This window comes from Cucurbita maxima, unplaced genomic scaffold (genome assembly GCF_002738345.1).
Source record: "Cucurbita maxima cultivar Rimu unplaced genomic scaffold, Cmax_1.0 Cma_Scf00046, whole genome shotgun sequence".
NCBI classification, from domain to species: Eukaryota; Viridiplantae; Streptophyta; class Magnoliopsida; order Cucurbitales; family Cucurbitaceae; genus Cucurbita; species Cucurbita maxima.
In genome coordinates, this window is record NW_019272062.1 from 368,871 (window position 1) to 389,391 (window position 20,521).

The 20,521-nt window shown below is 39.9% G+C and overlaps 2 protein-coding genes across 3 annotated transcripts; both read left to right on the forward strand.

Annotated features, from left to right (window-relative positions):
* Positions 1-445: 445 nt before the first annotated feature.
* LOC111470647 (DNA repair protein XRCC4) lies at positions 446-12,464 on the forward strand. Of its 2 annotated transcripts, XM_023116227.1 has the most exons (5): positions 446-658; positions 744-886; positions 8,802-8,930; positions 9,647-9,769; positions 12,130-12,464. In XM_023116227.1, the coding sequence occupies exons 1-5, from the start codon at positions 508-510 to the stop codon at positions 12,283-12,285; spliced, it is 702 nt and encodes a 233-aa protein (XP_022971995.1). In that variant the 5' UTR covers positions 446-507; the 3' UTR covers positions 12,286-12,464. The 2 variants fall into 2 exon arrangements, with proteins under 2 accessions (XP_022971995.1, XP_022971997.1); XM_023116229.1 differs by lacking the exon at positions 8,802-8,930.
* A 4,104-nt stretch (positions 12,465-16,568) lies between these two features.
* Positions 16,569-18,185, forward strand: LOC111470634 (7-deoxyloganetin glucosyltransferase-like). Its single transcript, XM_023116208.1, has 2 exons — positions 16,569-17,138; positions 17,221-18,185. Exons 1-2 carry the CDS (start codon positions 16,628-16,630, stop codon positions 18,126-18,128), a joined length of 1,419 nt encoding a protein of 472 aa, XP_022971976.1. The 5' UTR covers positions 16,569-16,627; the 3' UTR covers positions 18,129-18,185.
* Positions 18,186-20,521: the final 2,336 nt, after the last annotated feature.

The window sequence follows — 20,521 nt, forward strand, 5'->3', positions numbered from 1 at the left end:
ATTATAAAAAACCGTGTCTAGCCTTCATAATTTAATGGGTCCGACATTCTCATGCGATATAGTTATATTACCTCCTCACCTCTCAAAAACGAATATTATCTCCATAAACTAACACAGAGTTATTCCACCATGTTTTATTTTTACTCGAGATCACCAACATTGAATTAGTCAAAGTAAAACATGTTTAACCATAGGGTTGTTGTGACTTGAGTCTCTAAAAAAGAATGTGCATCTTAGCTATTCTATCATATTAATTCATGTACTACTCAGTTACTTGGGTAATACAAGTTTATTCTCAAAAAAATTTGAAATAAGAGATGAATAGTAATTTCCATATGAATATAATATAAATAAGTATTTTAGCTTATTACTTTTTTTTTTTTTTTAGTAATTTTAATATATATACTTTAATTGGTTGATTTTATTTTTAAATATCCTGCACCCCCCTAGACTTTTAGCAATCTTCCTCCATTAGCATTTTTCAGAGACGAAGTGAAAAAAAGCGCCATGGACGCAATCAGACACACATGCCTGAAGCTTGAAGTACCAACCAACGCGCAACCGGACGGAAGAGTCTCCATCTTCGTTAAAGGCACTTGGTATCAGCACCGCTTCGATCTCTCCATCACCGACGGCCTCAACGCTTGGACGTGCCATGGTGCCATTTCTAAAACCAGCACTGGATTAATTCTTCATAGTTTCCTTATTATTTCTATGTTTGACCTTGAATTTGTGCTGTACAGCGACGGAGGACGAGGTTCGGTTGCGCGCTGAACAATGGGACCAAGAACCGTCGGACTATGTGGGCTTGGCCGAGCGCTATTTAGGGTTTCAGCAGCCTGATTCGGTCTATGACTTTGCCGATGTTGGAAATGGGGACAAGAGGGTTTGTGCTATTTGGATTTCATATCCTTATTTGGTTTTTATTTTTATTTTTTTATCCCTTAGTCGTTACTGAAGAGGAAATCGAAGATTTATCAGGCACTAGGAAGAAGACGACAGCTTCTCAATTTGACTTCAAATTCGCCTCTTTGAATGCCTTTATTGTTGTTGAAGAGTAATTGAATGGAAATTTGGCTGAATAGTTTTAGCTTCTAGGTTTACTAGTGAGTTATCAGCAATTTGGCAATGGACTATTGAAAAAACAATTTTTTTTTTGAAAATGTAGGTGCAAAATAACCTTCCTAAGCAATACTAAGAGAAAGTAGGTTGTGACCCCCACATGTCAAGACAGACAAGGGGCAACCCTTAAGTGGCACCCATCCGACCATGTGAAGGCTAAGATTGAGAAGTGTCATGATGCATGCGACCAAGGAGGACGGTGCATCATCTAACACACCAAGAGTGTGCATTGAAGCTAAGTCAAGCATACGCAAAATTCGAGAGAAAGAGGCAACACAAGTGTCAAAGACAAACTCAAAAAGGGTTGGGTAGAGTCTTAGGCCATAACCTCTGAAGTTAGAGTTTCGGAATGAGTTTCAGCCGGTATGAAAGATAAAAGCTCACCAGATTTGATGTTAATCGGATACTCGATGGACTATGCACGAGGCTGTTTGTCCGCTCGCCAGAATGATGTTTACTCGAGAAAGATTGGAAATGTCTCAAAATGTACTATAGGGGGAGGCATGCTGTCAGCTCTCCACCACCCCTGGGCCTTATGGCCTAAGTGAGCTACCCTGTGGCACATGCGTGTGTCACAATGAGGGCGGCGTTTCGAGACGAGTGTTTTGAGCAACTTTCTTTGAAATGAGGTTTTCAAGGACAGTACCGGACAACACGGGGTGTGTCGGTATTGCACCCCAATCCATGTGTTGGAGGTTAGATTATGAACCCATTATTTAGAATGGATGTTGTAAATGTTCTAACATGGACACGGGAGAGTCCAATGCCTGATAAGAACTTGGATGGATTGATGATCGAGATGTCCCGATGAGATGAGATGATGCATTGAGAGACCTTGGTCTCGAGTAGAGGCAAGGTCGAGTCAGATGACTTGGCCTAGTGTAGAGGCAAGTTAGTTGTGTTGCAGATAATTGAACATGCACGCGTAGGTGGCATGTGTGGCCGAACAAGTTTGGATTCCGCAAAAGTGACGTTCGGTTGGCGAAGACAAACCTCGCCTAAAGTCTGACAAAGTCGCAAAGGTGTGCGAAAAATATATATGGGGTTTGGGTTCCCCTCAAGGATGGTTGTGAGTGTGTCAAGATCACGACGCCGCACGGTTGAAAAAGTACGATTGTGACAGTTGGTATAAGAGCCACACTTTGTGTGTCTAAGTTAGACAAGACAAAGAACTCGAGGGCCGAATGAAGACTTTGCAAGTGTGTCGCGAGTGCCAGATTGGGTAGGACAGTTGTGAGTTAGAATAAAAAATTGATTTATGGGTCAAAAGCTGGCCCCCTGAGGAGGAGTCTTACTCGTCAATAAAGCACAAACCAAGTTTATTTGCCGAAGGCTTGGGAGTTCAAATGGGCAGACAGTGAACTAGAAGGTCTACCAAGTCGGTGGCTTCGAAAGAGCCATTTGTATAAGAGGAATAATGCCAATGTTTACAAGCAAAGAAACTAGGGTCAAATGAGACATGCGTCGACTGAGTGCCAAATATGCACAACAAAAGTTCATATGGGTGGATGATATCGCTACATAGAGACAACTGAGTTAAGTGGGGGAAAGCTCGAGAGAATGGGTTGCTCACTTCGTAGAAGTGCTATAAGAAGCACACGTGTTCCTTGAGCCATTACCTCGTGCCCAAGGAGGATGACTTTACACGAGTGTTGAGACCAGCATTCGCTTGAGAGGAGAGTATCAGGCTGAACGTGGGCAACACAGTGAAACGAAACTACAACAAGACTAGAGAAGTGTCAATGTAACGTTTGCCACATGAAGGTGGCTAGTTGAGAAGTTGGTTAAAGTGTAGTGCCAACATAGGACTGAGTTAGCTTCTAAACTTTGCTTCCAAAAAAGGTTGTGGCCTAATAAGAGAATGTCGAGTTACAAATCGCTATGTAACTCAGAGAATACGACGGTTTAGGCCATGATAGCTACGTTTGGGGTGCGCTCCCTCTAGCTCAAGAGAGAAATACTGATGCTAGTTTTTGCCATTGTTTGTCCGGTGAGTCTAGGATCGAGTCCGAAAAGTAGGCGAAGTTAGGTCCATGGAGGGATAGCCCACATCCATTGGGAAAATTGTGTTTTGTTGTACTTATGCTGCGAGTATCGGAGACTGAGAGAAGATCTAACAGTGGGATATCCCATAAGTAGTGCGCAAGTTTCCGTATTCATTCTGAAAACACGAGCAAATCAGCAGGTCAAGTGAATAGCCAGTTCGATGTTCGAGTCGTCATCGGGATGATATCGAGATTAAGTTGGGAGAATGTCACAATCGATGATATAATTGTGCTCCTTAGAAAGTCATCGAGGACGATGACTAGGTTAAGTGGGGGAGAGTGTCAAACCTCACTAAGAGAAAGTAGGTTATGATCCCCACATACCAAGAAAGGCTCAAGAGGCAACACTCAAGTGATGTCAATCCGGCCACGTGAGGGCCAAGATTGAGAAGTGTCATGATGTGACCGAGGAGGACAGTGCATCATCCAACACACCAAGAGTGTGCATTGAAGCTAAGTCGAGGCATATGCAAAGTTCGAGAGAACGAGGCGATACGAGTATTGTAGACAAGTTCGAAGAGGGTCGAGTAGGGCCCCAGGCCATAACCTCAAAAGTCAGAGTTTCAATATGAGTTTCGGCATGTGGCTCAGGAATTAAGTCCGTCAATATGAAAGATGAAAGCTCACCAAATTTGGTGTCTATCAAATACTCGACGGACTATGCCCAAGACCATATGTCTGCTCGTCAAAATGACGTTTACTCGAGAACGATTGGAAATGCCTCAAAATGTACCATAGGGAGAGGCATGTTGTCAGCTCTCTAGTACCCCTGAGCCTTGTGGACTAAGCAAGCTACTATGTGACACATGCGTGTGTCACAGTGAGGGCGAGCGTTTCAAGATGAGTATCTCAAACGACTTCTTTTGAAATGCATTTTTCAAGAACAGTACAAGACGACACGGGTGTGCCAATATTACGCCCCAACCCATGTGTTGGGGGTTGGATAATGCACCCATTATCCGAAACGGATGCCGTAAATGAAGCATGGACACCAAAGAGTCCAATGGCCGATAAGAACCTGGATGGATGGATGTTCGGGATGTCCCGATGAGATGAGACGATGGGATGCAATGTTGTATTAAGAGACCTTGGCCTCGAGTAGAGGCAAGGTCGAGCCAAATGATTTGGCCTAGTGTAGAGGCAAGTTAGTTGTGTTGCGGGTGATTGAACATGCACGCGCAAGTGACATGTGTGACTGAACAAGTTTGGATTCTGCACGAGTGACGTTCGATTGGTGAAGACAAACCTCGTCTAAGGTCCGACGAAGCCACAAAGCCGGACAAAAAGTATATATGGGATTGGGTTTTCCTCAAGGTTGGTCCTAAGTGTGTCAAGATCATGATGCCACACGGTTGAAAAAGTACGACCGTGACACTTGGCATAACAAAAAGAGAACTTTTGTTGAAGCACTATTTTTTTTTTCTTAAAATCGTAGAGATTACACGATTAGATGACATGTGTACTATGTGTTTATGTCACAATCGTACATTTTCAACCATACAACTCATGATCTTGACATACTCATGACAATTCTTAGGAGGAACCCCAAGTCCCATGCACATTTTTTGTCCATCTTTGTTGCTTCGTTGGACCTTAGGCGAAGGTTGTCTTCGTCAACTGAACACAACTTGTACGGAATCTAAGCTTGTTTGGCCACACATGCCGTCCATTTGTACATGTTCAATCATCTACGACTCCATTCGATTTGCCTTTACACTAGACCAAGCCATTAGGCTTGACCTTTCCTTACTCAAGGCCAAGGTCTTTCACATGCGACGCTGCATCTCAACTTGTCATCTTAGTTTCCAATTAACACGATCCACATACCTTGATGCCATCCTAAGTCTTGGGATGTCATCAACTATCAAAACTCACTCATACCTGTCCATCGAGAACGAACCCATGTATCGTTCATATTATCGGGGCTTCCCGAAAATCCATCCATCCGAGTTCTATCGAGGCATTGGACCCTCTAATGTCCATGTCAAATCATTTTCGGGCTCCATATCAAATAGCGGGTGCATATACCAACCTTTGACACATGGGCGGGGGTGCGTTCTTGGCACACCCGTGACATCCAACATTGTCCTTGAAAGACCCATTTCAAAAGAAATCGCCTAAGATACTCGTCTACAATGTTCGCCCTCACTGTGACACACGTATGTGCCATAGGATAGCTCGCTTAGGTCACAGGTTTAGGGGTGGTGGAGAGTTGACACCATGTTTTCCTCTTAATACATTTTGAGGCATTTTTGGTCGGTTAGGAGCAGACATAATTTTGGCGAACAGTCATACGATCTTGTGGAGCGTCCGTTCAATGTTTGATCGACACCAAATTTCGCGAGCATTCATATTTCATAAGAACATACTTAACTCCAAAGCCATATGCCCAAATTTCTTTTGGAACCTCGACTTTCGAGGTTAAGGCATGAAGCCTTACCCGATCGTTTATCGAGCTTGTCTTTGTCCCTCTTGTCTACTTGTTGCCTCCATCTTGCTTATGCCTCATCTTACTTCAATGCACATCTCTTTGGTGTGTTAGATGATGCAATGTCCTCATTGGTTGCATCATGACACTCATCTATCTTGGCCTTCGCATGGTCGGATAGACACCACTTTAGGGGCGCCGCCTTATTTGTCGCATGTGAGGGTCACAACCTACTCTCTTCATAGTATGGTTGTGACATTCTCCCCTACTTAAACTAGTCATCACCTTCAATGACTTTCTTAGGGGCACAATTGCTCTATGGATTGTGACACTCTCCCCCACTTAATCTCGACATGTCCTCGATGACGTTATGAACTTTGAACTAATTGCTAACTTAACCCGCTTAGCTTTATCATGCTCTAGAGTGAATACGGAAACTGCATACTACTTATGAGCTATCCCACTGATGGACCTTTCCTTGGTCTCCGAGACTCGCAGTATAATCACGGTAAAATAATTGCCCAATGGTTGTCGGCTATCCCATCTGAGGTCTCTCTTGCCCATCTCTCGGACTCGGTTCAGGACTCACCAGACAAACCATGACAAAACTAGTGTCAGCATATATTTGCCTAAGCTAGGGAGAGTGCCCTCAAATGTGGCTACTTTCGACTTAACCATCGTATTCTTTGAGCCGCATAGAGATCTGTATCACGACATCTCCTCGTCATAGCCACATCCCTTTATGGTGGTAAGGTGGGTTTGTGTATCACAACATTTTTTTTGTCATAGTCACAACCGTTTTTGGAAGCAAGGTCTGGAAGTTTGTGACACAGTCACATGTTGGCACTACACTTCAACCAACTTCTCAACTGACCACCTTTATGTGGCAAAGCCTGCCTTGATACTTCTCTGGTCTTGCGGTAGCTTCATCTCTATGTCCACGTCTAGCTGGTGCTTTCTTCTTGAGTGAATGCAGGTCTCGACTCTTTTGAGAAGTCACTCACCTTAGGCATTAGGAGATGACTTAAGGAATACACGTGTGCTCACTCTTTAGAGCACATCCACGGGGTGAGCAACCATTCACTCGGGCTCACCCCCATTTTGAACTCGACTACCTCTTTGCAGCTATGTGGTCCCCCCATAAGGACTTGCGTTGTGCTCAATTTGGCACTTGGACAACACATGTCTTGCTTGACCCCCTATTTTTTTGCTTGCAACCATTGACACTATTCCTCTAGTGCGAATGGTTCTTTGGAAGACATCCAACCTATTGTGCATTCTGATTCTTTGTTTCTCAATTCAGAACTCCCAAGCCCTTGGCAAATGAGCTTGGCTCGTGCTTTACTGATGGGTAAGACTCCTCCCTAGGGAGTCTGACTTTAATCCAGAAAGCTAATTTTGATTTTGGCTTGCAACTATTCTACCCACTCCCGCATTCGTGATACACTTGAAAGTCTTCGTTCAACCCTCGGGTTCTTTTCCTAACATCTTGTCAGATATAGACACACAAAATGTAGCTCTGATACCAACTATCACGATCGTACTGTTTCAACCGTGTGACGTTATGATCTTAACATGCTCATGACAAGCCTTAAGGAGAACCTAAGCCCCACATATATTTTTCGCCCATTTTTGTGGCTTCGTCAGACCTTAGCCAAGGTTTGTCTTTGCCAATCGAACACAACTTGTGTTGAATTCAAGTTTGTTCAGCCAAACACGACGCCTATTTTTAATCATCTGCGACCATGCTCGACTTGTCTCTACACTAGGTTAAGTCATTTGGCTTGACCTTGCCTCTACTTGGGGCCAAAATCTTTCACATGCAACGTCGCATCTCAATTCGTCATCGTGGTTCCCAATTAACATGACCCACATATCTTGATGTCATCCCAAGTTTCAGGATGTCATCGACCATCAAAACTCACTCGGACATGTCCATCGAAAACAGACCTATGTGTAGTTCATATTGTTGGGGACTCCCGAACATCCATCCATCCGGGTTCTATCTCGGTGTTGGATCCTCCCGTGTCCATGCCAAATCATTTACGAACTCTGTATTGGATAGCAGTGGGTGTTGAACCTTTAACACATGGTTGGGGTTGTCGCACACTCGTGTCGTCTGACACTGCCCTTGAAAGATCCATTTCAAAGTAAGTCAACGAGACGCTCGTCTCGCAACACTCGCCTTCACTATGACGCATGTATGTGCCACGAGATAGATCGCTTAGGTCATAGGACCTAGGGGTGGTGGAGAGTTGACACCATGGTTTCTCCTAAGGTACATTTTGAGGCATTTTTAGTCTGACAAGAATAGACATGATTTTGATGAACGGTCATACGTTCTCATGGAGCGTCTGTTCGGTGGCCGATTAACACCAAATTTGGTGAGCATTCATTTCCATATGGACGGACTTAACTCCAAAACCGCATGCCCAAACTCCTTTCGAAACTCGACGTTTGAAATTAAGGCCCGAAGCCCTACTCAATCCTTTATCAAACCTATCTTTATTCCTCCTGTCTACTTGTTGCCTCAATTTTACCTATGTCTCATCTTGGCTTCCAGGTACATCTCTTTGGTGTGTCCTGGTGTGTCAGAGGATGCAGCATCCTCCTCTGTCACATGGCATTCATCTTGGCCCTTGCCTGAGGGTTGCCAAGATTAACTAAATACAAAGGCACACTTGAAAGATTAACTAGGGCACATTTTGGTCGCTAAGGTTTTGAAACATACACTTTAGCCCTTTAAGTTTTGGAAACGGATTGAAATGGCATCCAACTTCTATGTGACGATTAAGTTGCTGACATTATCTTGCTGATATGGCAAAATATATTTGTTTAACAACATTTTTTCATTTCTAAAATTTCTGTCTCCTTCCTTTCTCTCCGCTGGTGAATCTTGCAGCTGCTCATCGTCTCCCCTTCTTATGAACTAAACTGTTTCTTTTGCACTTTGATGGACAAAATAGTCACCAAAAGTGTAGTTTACTATTAAATCAGATTAAGCTTGGTTAATTTTTTTTTAGTCTAGAATAAATTTTAGAATTTGATTACATTAATCAATCTCTTTGTGGGCTGGATGGTTTTGATATGGTAATCTTATGAACTCGGAAGAGGGATTCAATTATCTCAACGATAAAGATCGAGGTTTCATTTTATTTTAATCTTTGGATGACATTGATTAGCACTTTGTTTTGGTTCTTTTGTAGCTTTCTTGGACATTTAACAAAGAAGGGATGAAGTTAGAATGGCGATGGAAATGTCGACAGGCATCGGATAATAAGACTACTACAGCAGGAATATTGGACTTTCTCATGGATGCAAACATAAGGCTGAGCGTAATACTATGCCTCCTTGTTGTGTTTACAATGTTTTAGATTTTCTCAAGGTTACTTCTATTCAGCTGTTTGTCTGTACTTCTCATTAATTTCATGAGCATATTGTTCCATAGCTAATACTATGCCTCCTTGTTGTGCTTACCAATTCACTTCATATGGCATTTGAGTTGTGACTTAGAGATCATCTTGGGGAGGAGAACGAAACACCCTTTATAAGGGTGTGGAAACCTTTCCCTAACAGATGTGTTTAAAAGCTTCGAGGGGAAGCCCAAAGAGGACAATATCTGCTAGTAGTGGGTCTAAGCCATTACAAATGGTATCAGAGCCAAACACCAGACGATGTGCCAACAAGGAGACTGTTCCCCGAAGGGGGTAGACACGAGGCGGTGTGCTTAGTAAGGACGCTGGGCCCTGAAAGGGGTGGATCTGGTGGGGGTCCTACATCGACTGGAGAAAGGAACGAGTGGCAGCGAGGACGCTGGGCCTTGAAGGGGGGTGGATTGTGATATCCCACATTGGTTGGGTAGGAGAACGAAACACCCTTTATAAGGGTGTTGAAACTTTTCTTTAACAGACGCGTTTTAAATCCTTGAGGGGAAGCCCGAAAGGGAAAGCCCAAAGAGGACAATAGCTGCTAGCGGTGGGCTTGGGCCGTTACATGCTCTGTTCTTAATTTTTTCTTATAACTTATGCCTGCTTGATTTTTGTATGAATAGGAAGAGGTTGTGAGAAAGACTCAATCATTTGAGAAGCTGAAAGTGGAGTCTGAGAAGTGTTTGGCTCAGAGCGAGAGGATTTGTGAAGAAAAGGTGGAGTTTGAAACTGCACTATATGCAAAGGTACTGAAAGTTTCATATACTTATGATTTAAATTTCACCCCATCTGTTTTCTTCTTTGTCATCTCTGTAAGCGCTATACCATTCTGAATTATTGCTTCTTCAAAAATCATGCTACACCTTAGCTTCAAGAGTGTAACATGATGCAATATGTACTTGTTCATTTTATCAGTGTAGAAGCTTTGTTCTTTGCATTTGAAAATGTAGCATGATGTCTTGCTGTTGGAAAAACTACTGTTTATGTAATTGTGTTTTCTTTGTAACTAATTGTGAGATCCCACGTTAGTTGGGGAGGAGAACGAAACATTCTTTGTAAGGGTGAGGAAACGTCTCCCTAACAGACGCGTTTTAAAAACCTTGAGGGGAGTTCAAAAGGGAAAGCTCAAAGAGGACAATATCTGCTAGTGGTGGACTTAAGTTGTTACAAATGATATCGAAGCTAGACATTAGGTGATTTACCAGCAAGGAGGAGGTTAAGCCCCGAAGGGGGGTGGACACAAGGTGGTGTGCCAGTAAGGATGCTGGGTTCCGAAGGGGGTGGATTGGGGAGTCCCAAATCGATTGGAGAAGAAAACGAGTGCCAGCGAGGACGTTGGTCTCCAAAAGAGAGTGGATTGTGAGATCCCACATCAGTTGGAGAGGAGAACGAATCATTCTTTATAAGGGTGTGAAAACCTATCCCTAGCCGACACGTTTTAAAAACCTTGAGGGGAGCCCAAAAGAGAAAGCCCAAAGAAGACAATATCTGCTAGTGGTAGGCTTAGACGGTTACACTAATCGTTCTACTAACCCAAGTAAACATTTATTCGATTCTACAATCAGGCAACCTTCCTTTGGCATTAATCTACTTCACATGTGTTTCTGCTTCACTGATCAAGGGTGGTAGCCTCCAGTGGTAAGAGGTGTTCTTTTTCTACTTTCTGATTGGAAGTTCTTAGTTTTTATTCCTTAGTGAGATATTGAATGCCGCGGCATGCATTATTCACCAGACCAGACTTTGTTCAATATATAGGTGGTCTAGCGAGGATGTTATACATTCTCAGTCCAACATGGTTTTGATGGAACTAGTTTGAGGCCTACGAAAAAGGTCCTCAGCCCGTCTCTGTTATTGTGAGATCTCACATTGGTTGGGGAGAAGAACGAAATATTCTTTATAGAAGTGTAGAACCTCTCCCTAACATACACGTTTTAAAAACCTTGAAGGAAAGCCCAAAGAGGACAATATCTGCTAGCGGTGGGCTTGGGTTGTTACAAATTGCATCAGAGCCCGACATCGGGCGATGTGCCAGCGAGGAGGCTGAACCCCAAAGGGGGTTGGACATGAGGCAGTGTGCTAGCAAAGACGTTGGGCCCCATGAAGGGGGTAGATTGTCAGATCCCACATCGGTTGGGGAGGAGAACTAAACATTCTTTATAAGAGTGTGGAAACCTCTCCCTAACAAATATGTTTTAAAAACCTTGAGGGGAAGCCCGAAAGGGAAAGCCCGAAAGGGAAAGCCTAAAGAGAAAAATATCTTCGAGTAGTGGGCTTGGGCTTGGACTGTTGTTACGATATTGCACCATATTTGAACCATGAACCCACCAGACTGTCATCTTAAGGCTCTGTTCTACTTTAGGTTTCACTTAACAAATACACCAGGGTTCCTTAATCAATACTCGAAAAAAGACATCTCGTGGAAGTAGTGCAGACATTTAAAGTTTAGGGTATTCCACGTACGGAAATCAAAGAATCTTAAAAGGTGATATGATAAAGATGATTTTATATCTAGGGTGGAAAAGCAAGCACTAGCACGCGCGTATATATATACCTTAACTCTTTCACGAGATGCTCAGTGAAGCATATAATATTTTAGAATATGTATTGCACGTGTCTATGTACGGAAATCAAAGAATCTTAAAAGGTGATATGATAAAGATGATTTTATATCTAGGGTGGAAAAGCAAGCACTAGCACGCGCGTATATATATATACCTTAACTCTTTCACGAGATGCTCAGTGAAGCATATAATATTTTAGAATATGTATTGCACGTGCCTATGTTTGGCATTCTTATTATCATCCGTTTCAATACTTGTCTTGTCTTCTATTAGATACATGTTAAATTTATTAGGAAAGTATCATTCAAATGTATGAACATTAAATTAAAATGTTCATGTGAAATCCCATATTGATTGGAGATGAGAACGAAACACTCTTTATAAGGGTGTGAAAACCTCTCTCTAATAGACGCGTTTGGAAAGCTCAAAAAAGAAAGCCCAAAAAGGACCGTAATATCTGTTTGAATGAATGTTTCATGTATTACTGAAATGGCACCCCTTGTTTCTTACTTGAAATTTGTAAATGTTGTTCTGATTGCTTCCAGTTTCTAAATGTCTTGAATACAAAGAAGGCCAAACTTAGAGAGTACAGAGATCAGTTTCCAAAACAGACCACAACTAGCAGCAAACTTAAACAAGACGACGAGTACTCTGATAAAACCGAATCCTTTGACGATGATAGCGATGCAGAAAAGAACTAACGAAGAACAACATTGAGACTTAACTTGCGGATCTCAAGGAATCTTACATGAAATAAGTTGGATTTGTTATTGGATTTGTTATCCATGTTAGTACGTTAAACATTTTCTTTGTTTTTCGAGTATGGAAGAGTGAGGATTTGAATATCCAATCTAAAAAAGAAGTAAGATACATTTACTGATGAACTATGTTCATGTTGACACGATAGAAACGGCTAAAAAAAGATCTGAATCTATTCTAAGTATAATTTAATGTGAAATTTGCTTAAATAATTAGTTTTTAGATAATTTATCGAAAGTTTCGTACCTATAACTTTGTATCGAAGTATTAGTTGGTAGCTTGTATCCTATTTAAACTTATGAATATGATGAAAATGGAACCTTCAATCCAAATTTTATTTCTCATTCTAACTTTGTATTGTTTTTTTGACTAATAATATTGTCAGATCTATTCATACTTTTGAGTATAGATATTGTGTCAGAATACATAACACAGTTTTCGCACATGTATCTGGGTTCACTGGGCAAGCTTGTTAGAGAACACCCTAGACGCCAACCAACAAAAAAGAAAATAACACAACTAATATCATGATTGTACACGTCTGTACATTATATGTCGGAGAAGTAATTCAGGATCACGTAATATACAATATGCATAAGGTTCTAGGTCAAAAATCCTGTTTCAATTAGATGATACATATAATAGTTCCGTAAATAACATGACATATGTCTCTTAAGAGACAGTATTTTAATTATGCTTATATTACATTGTACACATGATGTCTCAAACGATATAAACATAGTCATATAATCATATCAATCATATATAAAAACAAGACACCAGGTAACAAACAATTTCATCTAACCTATTTCATAGGTATTCAACGAGTAAGTTCACTTACAGTAAATAGTTTAATCTGATGTTCCTGAGGTTCCGTAAGCTCATCATCTCTTAAAGCTGCTATCAAGTTTATCATTTCTTAAACACAGCTTTAAGAGAGTTCATTGTCACCTATCATGTCAACTTTCGATCAGCTTTACTAAAGATAATTCTATTACTGTTACATGAGAGATATTCGTTTAAATGGCTCAAGATCAAAGTTTTTTCGACATAAAAATGTCTATGGTTGTTAGCTTGTTTCAAGCTGGTAAGAATCAATCCCCTTTCTTTTTGCTTTTTCAGAGAATAAATTTGTCTATGGTTGATTTTCTATAGGTCTGAAAAGTCTTTTTTTTTTATTATTTGATTCTCAAAGATTCTTTTTTTTAAGTATCATAAATAAAACCTTCAACCAAACGACTCCATAGAGGTATCTTGACAATGAAACTCATATTTAATCCTTTATTCTCGTAATAAGAATCTAAAAAAGAAAAAAAAGTGTTTTCTTCATCGCCTCTATCTCGATATTCTCACTCTTTCAGAGGGCACCAAAACGTTGAATGATAGGATGAGGTATGGAAGCTGGTTCAAAAGAGAAGGGGCGTGGATTTCGTCGTGCAGAGACGTTTAGATTTTTACTCGCCCGCGAGTTTAAAAATTTCCTTTATTTTTTTCAACCGTTACATTATATACCTCTGAAAAGGACTTTTGCCCTTGAAAGTGTCAAATTCCTGCAACAACTTAGGATATTTTTCTCTTATCTCATCTTCTCGTTCTCGCTTATGCCAAGATGCTTTACCCTATTAAAGACGTTCATAAGTAATTTTAATTCCTAATTTTTATAAAGTAATTTTCAATTTATTATGAATTATCTAATAAATGGTATGTCAGTGGTCATTGTATTGTAGACATATTTATCCTAGTTGGCACTCGTTTCACTTTCCAATTAATGTGAGATACCACATCAGGTTGGAGAGGGGAACGTCACATTCTAAGGTTATGGAAACCGACCTTAGAAGCTGTGTTCTTACAACCTTGAGAAGAATTTTGAAAAAAAAAAAAAAAGTCTAAAAATGACAACATCTCGTGGCGTGAACACGTATGTAATTTATCCAAAAAATTGTTAAAAAAAAAAAAAGTTTAAATGGAAACAAACTTCTTCAACCAAAATTTTCCGACTCCCCATAAATCACTTTTCCACTTTACTCATCACTCCCGTACATCAACCTTACATTTACCTGAAAATCATTTTAAAAATCGGATGAATATTAAAAATATTGAGTAAGGCACTTTCCTACCAAGTTAGATATGCAAATTGTCATGTAGTTATCAATCAAAATCGAGGGACCTAGTGGTTGATTACTCAAAACACATATCGTGTAATTTACTCACCAAAAACTATTTTCAACAATCACTCTTCAATGATTATTAGTGGCTGGCTACTTGATACGCACAACGTGTAATCCTTACCACAAAAATAATTTTCAACAATCACACCATTATTAGCGGGTTACTCAATATACTCCTCCAACTTGTATCCGATATCTATTTTTCCACTTCAAATAGTATTTCGAATGATGCTCGAGAGCAGCAACCGCAAGGACTGCGACCGCCTAATAGACACGGATGAAGCTGGGTGGTGGAATCTTAAAAAGGTAGGTGGTAACATCAGATAGTAAGCTACTTATTCAACTCGCTCTAAAATCCAAAATAATCTAACAAAGCTTGAACTTAACTTTCCCTTGCGCCCAAATGAGATGTCCGCCTTTATTGGTGCTGTGAATGTTTGATTAATCCACCACACCTAAATGGTGTGAAAGTTATCTTATTTATAATCAAATAAATTACAACGATATGGAAATAGTAATAAATGGAAATAACAATAAATGGAAAGATACATTTGCCTTATAATAAAATATCAAATATAATATATATGGTAAACTATAATTTATTACTAAATATCCTTAACAGGTGCTATATCTAAGAATACTTTACTAGAACTACGAACTTAAGATCCCTTCCATTTGAAGCTTAGTTAATTTTGGAGTCTAAACACTATTTCCTTATTAAAAGAGTAACGGTGGGCATGATTCTTTGCTAACTCTTTCATCTCTACCATGACGCCAAAATTTGTCATATCCAAGATTATCAGTGTCATATCCATCAGGTGGCTTGACACAGACACTTGATAGCCTCTTACCTTCTTAAGCGGTTCTACGTTTACCTCAACACAGAACCTAGTACTCTAATTCTATCCTCACAAAACTGGGAGAAATGAAAGAGTGGATAGAGCCAAAATGAAACAACGCTCTTGCAAAGTGGGCTAAGATAGACAAAATACATGTGACTATAGTGTTTGAGGTTTCGACCTCATTGACGCCGAACCTAAACCGTGCTCTAGAATAATGACATAGATTCCACCTTGCTACTAGATCAGCTTCTAGGGTAAGACCTGATCACTATTCGAGGCTGATAGGTATCGACTATCATCTTACCCTAAGATATTGCAAAGCTCCATTGCCCTCCTTGTGGCAGTTGAAGCAAACCCTATTCTCAAACCTGTGTGTCGTAGTGTCATCCACAATTAGTAAATAATTTCTCAGAAGGATAGTCTTGTGTGGGTCTACGTCCACCTTGATTGTGTGAGGTCTTGGTTGAGGGTTGTGCAGTTGGCTCCACCTTCCTCTTTTGCCCTCTTCTCCAACTCGGGTTAGGAACCTTGTCATCTTTCGCATCTTCGATTCGAAGTGTCGTGGCATAGTCAGGTGGCTCATGAGCAAAGACCGCACCTCGAACCACAAGTCTTAGGCCCATGATGAAACATTACATTTATTTTCTTTTATATCGACCACACCAAGAGTAAATCAGGACAATCGAGTAAGCTCGTGATCATACACTTCTGTTAACTTGTCTCCCAACTCAATCTTTAGAAATTCTTACCGCTTTTTGTACCGTAACACTAGCTTGAAATATGTCTATACCCAATGATCAGGTTAACATGTGCACCGAGAGTCCTCAAAGCCGACTACTACTACAATCAAGCATCCTATTTCATATGATCAAATATTTCATGTATTATTGACATAAAAGTTCCATACATATTCATTGCCATTCCTAGTGAAGTATCACATTCCCATAATATCATAATCATATATTCACATTCCACTTGATATTCCAACTCCTTTAAGCTTTTCAAAAGTATATTTTATTTAATCAGTAAACTTCGAAGACTATCGTCCGTTGAAATAAAAATACATAAATTTTACCTAAATAATCAAAACATGTATGGATATATGGATAATAACTTTATTTGTATTTATTTTTTAAAGTATATTTGTCTTCTCATCATTTCTAATGGTATCTTTTACCCTAATGTTCATCTTTTTATGATCAGCCTATAAGATAGTGTAGTTGTTCAATCCCATTGTTCCAAAGCTAAGAAAGTTCCAAAAGAGAGATTGAAAGATGGGTTCGATCTCCAAAACTAGTAAGCCACACGTTGTATGTGTCCCATTCCCAGCCCAAGGCCATATCAACCCTATGCTAAAGCTAGCTAAGCTTCTCTACCATAGAGGTTTCCACGTAACGTTCGTCAACACCGAGTACAATCATAGACGTCTGCTTAACTCGAGAGGCCCGAACTCGGTCGATGGCTTGCTAGATTTTCAGTTCAGAACCATTCCTGATGGCCTTCCCTTCTCGAATGCGAATTCTACCCAAGACGTACCTTCCCTTTGCCAATCCACCTCCAAGAATTGCTTAGCTCCTTTTTGTGATCTTATTTCTGAGCTTAACTCGATCATTGATGTCCCGCCTGTTAGCTGTATTGTTGGAGATGCTATCATGTCTTTCTGTATGTTGGCGGCTAATAAATTTAAAATCCCTCATGCTTTGTTTTGGACTGCTAGTGCTTGTGGCTACTTTGGTTACTTGCGTTATTGTGAGCCGATTAAGCACGGGTTGGTACCACTTGAAGGTATGATTCATTTTTTTTTAAAGCATAATATATTTTAATTTGAAAGTGGGGTTTTTTAATATTAGCTTCTTTCATGGTTTAGACTTGGAGAATACAATAGAATGGACTCGGGAACGGAAAAGTATACGTTTGAGGGACCTGCCTAGCTTTCTTCTTACAACGGATCGAGATGATATCATGCTAAATTTTATCAATCAAGAAATGAGTAGATGTCGAGAAGCTTCGGCGATTATATTAAACACATATGATTCGCTTGAACACGATGCTATAGATTCTCTTTCTTCTATACTTCCTCCTCTTTACATAATTGGTCCACTTCACTTGCTTGTCAACCAAATAGATGATGAAAAGCTAAGAACAATAGATTCAAATCTTTGGGTCGAGGACATGGATTGCATCGAGTGGCTTAACTCAAACGAACCCAACTCGGTAGTTTACGTAAATTTTGGTAGTACAACGGTGATGACAGAAGAGCAACTAATTGAGTTTGCATGGGGATTAGCAGACAGTGAAAAGCCGTTCTTATGGATAACAAGACCCGATATAATCGTGGGAGATTCAGCCATTTTGCCAGTTGAATTTGTAACACGAACCAAAGATAGAAGCTTGATAGCAAATTGGTGTTGTCAAGAACAAGTGTTGAGCCATCCATCTGTGGGAGGGTTTCTAACACATAGTGGATGGAATTCGAGTCTTGAAAGTATATGCGCTGGAGTGCCGATGATCTCGTGGCCTTTCTTCGCCGAACAACAATTGAATTGTCGTTATTGTTGCACCGAGTGGGGCGTTGGGATGGAAATCGATAGCAATGTTCGAAGAAATGATGTCAAGGAGCTTGTGAGAGAGCTAATGGATGGTGAAAAGGGTATGAAAATGAAGAAGAATGTTATGGATTTGAAGAGCAAAGCTGAAGAAGCGTATAAACATGGTGGATATGCTTCCAAGCAATTGGATAAACTCATCAATGATGTCCTTCTACAAAATTCTTAACTTGGTTTATATTTAGAAGAGTGTGCTTATTCAATAAATTCTCCTCAGTTTGTTCAAGAATAAGTTTGTAATGACTTTTTAAATGAAATATTTTTTATGAGGGCCTGAAAATCTCTTTTTATTAGATGCATTTTAAAACCGTGAGGTTGATGGCGATATATAACAGAACAAAGTGGACAGTATCTACTAGTGGTGGCTTTGGGCTATTACAATGGTATTAGAGCCAAGCACCGAGGGAGAGGTGATCCTCTGTGCTAGGGCTCTCGGAAGCCCATAGCTTCCCCTTCTGAGTGGCATTGGACTGAGGTCATCTCATCGTGGGGAATTACTCTGTCTCATCACTTGCCTTATGTCGGACAGTTCCTCTATGATAACCCCCAAAATGGCATCTCAATTGTGCCCCCAATGCCATTGAAGTACTCTCTGGTACAAGTCGTGAGCATAACCAATTCAGGGACAGGGGCTTACCTTGAAACAACTTCCAATGTCATACCTTTTGTCTGCCCTGCTCGCTGTCTTTTCATTCGGAATCCAGCTTCACCACTCTATCTCACTGTGGCCACTCTGATGAAGAAGATTACTGGGCCACTCTCCGTTCATTCCAGTTGCCATCTACGGATGTCAAGGTTAATCCAATTGTACAGTTCAAGTGATGTGCTAGCGAGGATGTTGGACTCTTAAGGGGGGTGGATTGAGAGATCCCACGTTAGTTAAAGAGAGAAACGAAACATTGCTTATAAGGGTGTGAAAACCTCTCCCTAGTAGACGTGTTTTAGAATCGAGAGGCTGATGGCGATACGTAACGAGACAAAGCAAACAAAATCTGCTTGCTAGCTATGAGCTTGAGTAGTTATAAAAAAAAAAAAAAATTATAAACTCAAGTACTAACATATCGTCCTACAATGAAAAAAACCAAGTGCATAAACTTTCTAAAGATCTTCGTTTTATGGCCTCCACGTAGAAGCCGTCATCTGTGCATTAGTCTCTTGCCCTTACCTAAAAATATTAATAAAATGATAAATATTAAATGATCCTACGGTTGGAGTCGAGAAAATGCTGTCACACACATGTATTATAACTAATGAGACCTAATCTTCATGATTGTACGTTAGACTATACCTTTTTTATTAGGTAAAATTGGATGCATATTACTTTTTTACACAGTTTTGCGCAAATGTACGTGGTGTCTCAAAAAATATAAACCTAGTCATATCATCCTATGAGTCATATGAACAATTAATACCATGTAAAAGTCACATGGTACATTGCAACAAACAATTTCATCCGATAGTAATTTCACTTACCGCAAAAGCTCTAACGTTCTTAAGTCTCGGTAAACTTGTCATCTCTTAAACTCAGCTTTAAGATAGTTTGTAGGTTTATAGTTGGGTAGTGGGATTGTGGAGCATAGATTCAAATCTAATTTTCAACCTTCAACCGTAAACTGATACTAATAAGAAGATCTTTGAAGGATAGGAATCAAATTTAACTTCCAACTCTCGATAAGCTTTTCTAAAGATAATTATGTTACTGTTACATGAGATGTTCGTCTAAATGGCTCACTATCAGCCAAGTAAAAAGGTAAACAAAAAAAAGCAAAGGAAAAAGAAACCTTACATTCCCTTTCCCCTTTTGCTTTCTTTTTCTCCGAAGATAACCCGCCGAGCCGTTTGTTTTAAGTTTTGGAATGGAAAAAGAGAAAAATATAATAAAATTGTTGAAAATATTTAATTATATGATATTTTGATAACATTTTCGGTGCAATACCAAACATAGTTATTTGATTCTCATACATCATAGACAAAGTCTCCAACCAAACGACCTTATAAAAATGTCTGTAAAGGTGGGAACGAGACATAATTATTCCTGGTTCTCGTGATAAGTAAGGATCTAAAAAAGAAAAAAAAAACGTGAAAAGAGGAGGTATATGAAAATCAATCAAATCAATATTTTCTCACTCTAAAGTGGTTCAATTTTAAAGCATTCTAAAAATAAATTATTAATGAATAAGGACTAAAATTTAAAAGTTAGTTACAAGTAAAATAAATAATTATAAATTAATATTGATGAAGAGTGGTGGACCCATAACCCATAGGTCTCAGGTTTTCTGGTTTTGATAACCGTGGCTTTAGATTATTATTTTCTTCTTTATTTTTTATAATGAATTTTAAAATGTCACTTAATTCCTTTTCAACCATGAGAGTGGTGAAGCAGAAGTATGGTGGTCCCATAATCCATAGGTCCCAGGCTCAAAATCGGGCTCTGATAAGAGTGGCTTCTGTTTATTTTTTTTTTCTTTATTTTTTATAATGAATTTTAAAATGTCACTGAATTCCTTTTCAACAATGAGAGTGGTGCAGCAGAAGTATGGTGGTCTCATAACCCATAGGTGG

Excerpts from the sequence above, each read along its gene's own strand:
- LOC111470634 (XM_023116208.1), top strand. The coding sequence starts at position 16,628 with ATGGGTTCGATCTCCAAAACTAGTAAGCCACACGTTGTATGTGTCCCA. Across the intron at positions 17,139-17,220 it reads CGGGTTGGTACCACTTGAAG|ACTTGGAGAATACAATAGAA; the intron begins GTATGATTCATT and ends TTCATGGTTTAG.
- LOC111470647 (XM_023116227.1), top strand. The coding sequence starts at position 508 with ATGGACGCAATCAGACACACATGCCTGAAGCTTGAAGTACCAACCAAC. Across the intron at positions 8,931-9,646 it reads ATGCAAACATAAGGCTGAGC|GAAGAGGTTGTGAGAAAGAC; the intron begins GTAATACTATGC and ends TTGTATGAATAG. Across the intron at positions 9,770-12,129 it reads AAACTGCACTATATGCAAAG|TTTCTAAATGTCTTGAATAC; the intron begins GTACTGAAAGTT and ends GATTGCTTCCAG.